A 6,984-nucleotide genomic window follows, 5' to 3' on the forward strand; every position below is an offset into this window, starting at 1 on the left:
CACCTGTGTAAATAAATACACATCCGTTCTGTAGACCTATTTCACATTACTTCCATATGTAACTGAATGGCAGGATCCTGCAGCTTTTGTGCTGTTATTATCTCTAACTGGCCTTGACTGCTACAGTGGAAACGCACCACTTTATCAATTCATGTATCTAATAACTTTAAATTATCAATTTTTGGGGGAAATGTTTTGTCTCATGAGAACGGTTGACATTTTTCTACCTGTTAATTACCATGCGGTGAGAGCTGGAAGCTTGTGTCTTCTTAAGTGGGAGAACATGCTGCTATGGAGGTGTGATAACAACCACTTGCTATTTCCCGAACATTCCCAGGTGGTGCACAACTGATTCTCAACAAGAGGATATCCTTCAAGCTCCTCATCCACGCACACAAGGCACTCCACAAGACCGGCCCAGCCTACCTCAACAGACCGCTCTCCTTCTACACCCCCAACCACCAGCTACGCTCCGCCGACCTCTCACTCGCCACCGTCCCGCGCATCCGAAGAACAACCACCGGCGGTAGATCCTTCTCCCATCTCGCCGCCAAGATATGGAACACCCTCCCACTGAGCCTACGACAGACCCAAGACCTGCTGACCTTCAGGAGGACACTAAAGACCTGGCTGTTCGATCAGTAGCGGCCCCCACCTCCCCCCCCCCCACGCCTTGAGACCCTCACGGGTATGTAGTGCGCTTAACAAATGACTGATTGATTGTCATGTACGTTCAGAGATAAAGGGCAGCACTTTGATTCGTGAAGCTTATCTGCTTAGGGACAAGCTTCCTTGACATCCTTCTAGTGCCAAGCGCAACTCCCTATCTTTTCTGATTAGGGTCACCCCCTAACAGTTTTATAATTTGAGGAACAAGAGAATTGACTTGTCTTTAGTTCCCGCGTACGTTTAAGTTTAGAGAAAGGAGTGTGTGAAACTCACTGGAATGTCTGTTTTGTGAATTATTAGTGTTACTGGAACCTTGGGGATTGCAAGGCTTCGTTGGGTGCAGGTTGCAGCATGCCTTTTTCTTAGTGTAGGGTTGCGTCAAGCCCCCTCCCCCCAAAAATACTAACTTGCCTAGAGTAAATGATCCAGAGGCTTCAACTCCCTTACTACCACTAGTTAAAATGCCATCTGGAATTTCAATCCAGCCTATGTATGTGTAATTAGTACAGCATTACTTTTTGCATCTGCCATTGTACAGTTTATCTGATTAGCCTGGCGAAGGTCACTTTGAGGTAGTTGGTATTTAATATTTTATGAGTCTCTGAATATATATTGTGTCCAGGGGTGGCTCCTCTACTAGGGCAGAGGAGCGTCACCCCACTGCTTTCTCGCAGTGCGAGAAAGCCAAAACATAAAATGGTAATAACTTTAACTTAAGTTTTATGTTTGCTTTGTATATTGAGGGCGGGTGGGCGGGGCTGCTCTGCTCTTTGAGCAGGGCAGGGGACAAGTGGTTTGCCCACTCCTGAGTGCGCAAAGACTGTTTGGTCGGCCCTCTCTGGCCCCCACAATCAGTCATCCACACTCTGGCCTTCTCCATGCAGGCTGCATTGCAGCCTGCAATGAGAACATGGCCACCCCATTAGCCTCTGGTTGGGCGACGTCCCGACCATTCACAACGCTGCCCTGCAGTATTGTGATTGGCTGAGGGGAGGGAGCCTGGCTGCATGCTTCCTGTTCAGGAGAGCAGGAGCAGAGAAGTCGTGGGACCCTGCCGGCAGAAAGGTAAGGTTAGATTATTTTTTACTACTTTCCCCGCGTTCCCCCCCCCCCCCCTGCGCGCGACACCCCCGCGAAACCCCCCCATGTGGGCCCTCACACCAAACCCACCAGCCATGTCGGCCGCTACTGATTGTGTCCTCAGTTTGAGTAAGTGTATAAGGAACTAGAAAAAATTATTCGAATTGCCCTGAGACGAGCCACACAGTTATGACTACATTTAGCCCAAGGCCTTCTCAGGATGTCTAAGAAAATAACTGGATTGAAACTCTGGATTCTTCTTCCCAGTTCCACTACCCACATATCCTGTATTCTTGGAATCCCTGTCCTCAGGTATTCTGATTTGTCCCAAGCAGCAGCAATCCAAGAGGAGCCAGGAATGGTTCCATTACCACTATTTGGTGTTTCCAGTGGTTACAGTTTACCTTTATTGATTTCCACCATGTCTATACCCTTTAAATAAATCTTATTGTTCCATAGTTGGATTGTCCATCCCTAGGCTTATGTAGCTCTTCACTGTTACAATTTCTTCTTTGAAGTTCAGTGTGCTAATTATTGCCGTAAGTTCAAGTGTGTGTTTTTTTAGCTATGTTTCTAGCCTACATTTGTTTTCCAAACATAAGGATTTTATAGATGTGATCCCTTAACAGGTAGCAAGCATCTCCATTAGTAATAATTTCAATATTAATGTGTAATAACTCAATTCAGAATTGCTTTTCGGGTGGTACCGTCCGTTATAAGCAGCAAGAAATTGTTAAGCAGAATTTTGTTTCCTTCAGGTCACATATTAAGAGTGAAGTAGCTCCTTGCCTGAATTCCGAGTAGGAGGGAAGTCATCAGAACATCTTTGAAATATCTAGTATTAAATGTTGATCTTGTGAGGTGGGAGACATGGTTCATTGCGTAAATGAAAGGTATTGCATTTTGATTTTGACCTTATTATACTAAAGTAAGTAGCAGACATAATTTTAAGGAAACCTGTGTAAGTGCTGTGCTATTGATGACCTATCCTAGACTAGCATATGTATTGAGAAACTGTACCTAACCCTGAACTCTTCACTTTGCCAGGCTAATCACTATGGGTGTGTACTTACATTATAGGCAGTGGTAAAGAAAACTATACTTTTGATACTTTTATTAAAAGCGAGATGCCCATTTAGTATCATCAGTATCACATTTTCTAAATGTTGAATTATATTAACTTCACTCTCATATTACATCAACAGGTGATGGGCCATTAAGCAGAAACGTTAAAGTGGGAGCTTCAGCAAAATTGACTGGAAACAGCACAAGAGGCAAAGCGTCATCAGAAAAGTCCAAAATGAAGATGCTCCACAAATCCGCGAAAGCAGCGCACTATAGTAGCCACATTTGGTCTGCAATGGAAGGAGATACCTCTATACCAGCTGACAGTGGTTTTAGGAATAATCCAGCAGATGTAAAATTTCAGCAAAAGGCCACTAAGGAACCAAAATTGGAAAAAATTGACTCGGACGGCAGTCGTGACTATCTTTTTACGTGTCAGCCTAACATAGAACAAACATGGAGTCAATACTCGTCTGTTGATTGTGAGAAAGCAAATATTTCTGAACAGAACAGAGTGAATTCTAGTTTGAAACCATATCAATGCACTGAATGTGAGAAAAGCTTTAATAAAAAAGCAAACCTTTTTGTTCACAAAAGAACGCATACAGGGGAGAGACCTTATCGCTGTGCTATATGTCAGAGAAGCTTCAGTCAGAAAGGAGTGCTCAATAGACATCATAGAACACACACTGGAGAGAGGCCTTATCAATGCACTGAGTGTGAAAAAAGATTCAGTCAAAAGGGAGATCTTATTGCACACCAAAAAAAACATTATCTTTCAGCAGATTTTCATCCCAGAGGTAAAGCTTCAACAAGGAATGTTCATATATTGCCAGGTCCTAAACCCAATAATCAGACTATTAAGGAATCTGCCTACAGTTTCATTTTCCCCTCAGTAAAGAAAAACCTACAATCTTGTTCTGAATCTACAGTAATTGTGGAATCTACATCTGAGTGAAAAACAAAACTCTAAGTGGCAAAATAATTGTCTACCAGCACCCGCATTCAGTATCGATCCTCTGTATACACAGATGTACTCAATTCACCTACTTGGACGAATACGGCTACGTAAAAGAAATGGAGAGTCCCGGAAGCTGAGAACTACTTTGAGAGAAGAATAAAACTAAAAGACAGTTCAGGAAACCAAAGTAGACAAATACTTGGAAATACTAAAACTAGTTCTTGAAGAACGCATTGAACAAAATAAATATAAATACTAAAAGTAAAAATAATGTTTTGTCACCAACAACTTTTATAAAACAAGTAATAGAATTAAGACTTGGTCATTGAAATAAAATTACAAGAAAATATGAATATTTAAATATTGGCCTCTAATCTAGCACCATTATTTAATTATTTCATTTTGACAGATGTATAGTGGGAGTTTCAACTTTGTTCACTATTTCTTAAGGCTCAAACTATTAAAGTAATGGAGGGGTGGCGTCCCATACTGATATAGGTTGACCTTTACTCTTTTTTTGTCCGATATTGCCTATGAAAATGCAGCAATTAATCGATGCCACCAGTGCGTTCATAACTCAGCGATGAGGAAGATGAATGTATGTCAAACTTTAACACTGTTTTTTTTTGTATTGTCATAATGTTTTACACCATAAAACTTAGTTCTTAAAATAATAAATGTCTACCATTGCAACTATGTAGGTATGTCAGGTTATACATCGCTGCTGATGCAGATAATGAAAATGAAATGTATCACAGTTTGCTAATAGCGGGGCATTATTTTAATCAATAGCATATCTGCAAACTAAAATTTCAGTTGATAGCTGTGTAGAAAAGGATCATGAACTTTGTCATAGGGTGTTTACAAATGTATGTAACAAAAATAATAATTTCATTTTTGTACAATGCAAGCTATCTATTTATATTCTGCTGTTCTGTAGCACAATAAATAAAAGTTATTACTATTACCTAATGAAATGGTACTAATTCCAATCATGTTTCAAGAGTGAAAGGCTATGTTTAATTTGTACTAACATTACGCGTGGTTCACACAGATCTCAAAAGCAAATACTAAACAGGCTATGCAATTTTGCTACTTTTAGATCATCAGCTATAGCACAACATTTAACAACACAAATTTACCTGAGTAACGAGGCATCAAGCAGCCATTTTTCTAATATTATTACATCCTTAATCTTACAGAGAATATTCTCTTTACTAGGATGTTTGCTACTGATGTACCCACCAACTGGTTTACCAAGGTCACCTTTGATAACTTTTCAACCAAGGCCTGACCGGGTAGCAATCTTTTACCTTTTTGTCCATTTTTATTATTTTCTCAAACCAGTCCTATACAAAGCCAGAGGATGTGTGACTTTTGAGTAACCCCTAGTTAATTATTCTACACATAATTCTATTCAATGTTTCGAAAGAGCTAACACCAACTGACACAGAACAAACATTTTAATTTTGTGGGAGGATCAGTTTTGCTTATCCTGGTGCACACCAAGTCAGCAATTGCATGTGCTAATAGAGACCCATAGTAAACAGAGTTAAGATTTGGAGGATGCTTCTTATCTCTGTTAGCATGAGGCTAAACAATTATTCCAGTTTGTTTCTTTGTGTAAAAGCGCCAACTGGTGAAGGATATCTGTGTATTCAGGGCTGTCTGTCCTCGTTAGCAACATTTTTAAATTACAGTTCTGATAGAGACTTCTAGACATAGACTTCTCACATTAGAATATTCCCTAGGCATCAGAGTGGATACGGAACATCTTGAGCAGTACCTCTGCTCGCCGGTATGTGGTATCGATTTGCTAAGCATCTCCTTTGCCCATGCCACAAGTGACATGCGTGGTGTCTGTATAGATACCTCTCAAGCATACTGACATCAGTTCCTTTCTTTCAGCGCTAACAGCTTGGAACCGAACAGCTACCACAGTCATTTTTTACCATTTTTTTCCTACCCTTTTGTTGATTCGCTTTTTTTTTTTTTGCATTCTGCTCCCAGTGTGCAAGAGATATGTTCCCCAACAAACCTATGGCATTTAAACCGTGTGGGTTATATCACAGACAGTTGCCTGACTCCAAGGCCTGTACCAACTGCAAGTCGATTGTGAGCAGATGATAAAGCTCCTGGCAGTATAACAATAGAAGGCTCTGCACCGCTCTCAGTCTCTATCCCAGGGTCTATCTTGCATCTGCTCCGGCGAACGATCATCATACCGCTCCAAGTAGTTGTTGTCGAAGAAGTTTCCCAAGTGGCCTTCGACCTCTCCTAGTCGAGGCTGTGCTTCCTGACCCCGCTTCTTCTCTCCACCAACAGAGACCGTGGCTGGGTCAGCTCAATGCCTCCTCGAATTCCTTGGAGTGGAGCTCCCCCTGCTCAACTCTCGAGTTTATGATGCCATGCACTGCACTTTTGGGCCATCAGCTCCCTCTGGCCTGACTTCAGGGCCCAGGAAGCTGAGAGGTGCCACTGCTGGGTGTTCCCACCAGTGGGTTCGCCCCTGACACCAGTCTGGCTCTCTGGGTCCTCCTAGGATCTGTACTCACACCTACACCAGTTCAAGTTTCCTTGACTCGGTTTCCAGTTTCACCCACCCCACTGGAGGAGGACCCTATCATCTTCTCAAAATCTGAGAGTGCTGCCTAGCTGCTGACACCGGCGCTGCCTGGACTGCTTCAACCTACCCTAGACTTGCCACACTCGGTCAGTTCTACCTTCCCAGAGGGGAGTGATGATGAAGAGGGCTATGCCCACTAAAGGATGATCCCTACCAAGAGGAAAATTTGTATGAGGAGCTCGGCGATACCAGTTTTCTGTAAACCCCACCAGACTCTGTCCTGGTTTCTCCTCCGGGACCTGCCATAGAGAAAGGAGCATCTTTCACCATGGAAATGTGCAGGAAAGTGAAGGTCCTGGATGTACAGCTGTCTGCCATCAAGGTTGAGACCACCGTCTTGACGTTCTCATTGGGGCCGTGGCTACACGCTGCACAGGGGTCCCCATGCACAGAGTGATTGCCCATCACCACAGCCCTGCCCCCGAGGACCCAGCCTTCCTCACTCAACATCCCTCTCCTAAGAGCTTGGTGGTGCCAGCCTCAACAGCCAGATGTAACCTGAGCGCATTCCTTACCACTCACCTGGATAGGAAATTAAAAGAGTCTGGATACCTTCCGGAAGAGGCCACCAGACTCGCATTGC

The 6,984-nt window shown here is 42.9% G+C and overlaps 1 protein-coding gene across 1 annotated transcript in view; it reads left to right on the forward strand.

Annotated features, from left to right (window-relative positions):
* The window catches only part of LOC144783077 (uncharacterized), a 256,487-nt gene extending 251,818 nt beyond the window's left edge, over positions 1-4,669 (forward strand). The window contains exon 7 of the mRNA XM_078662244.1: positions 2,955-4,669. Within this exon, the coding sequence (XP_078518370.1) occupies positions 2,955-3,772 (818 nt within the window). The 3' untranslated portion in view covers positions 3,773-4,669. The remainder of the gene's footprint in view (positions 1-2,954) is intronic.
* Positions 4,670-6,984: the final 2,315 nt, after the last annotated feature.

This window comes from Lissotriton helveticus, chromosome 9, assembly GCF_964261635.1.
Source record: "Lissotriton helveticus chromosome 9, aLisHel1.1, whole genome shotgun sequence".
NCBI lineage: Eukaryota > Metazoa > Chordata > Amphibia > Caudata > Salamandridae > Lissotriton > Lissotriton helveticus.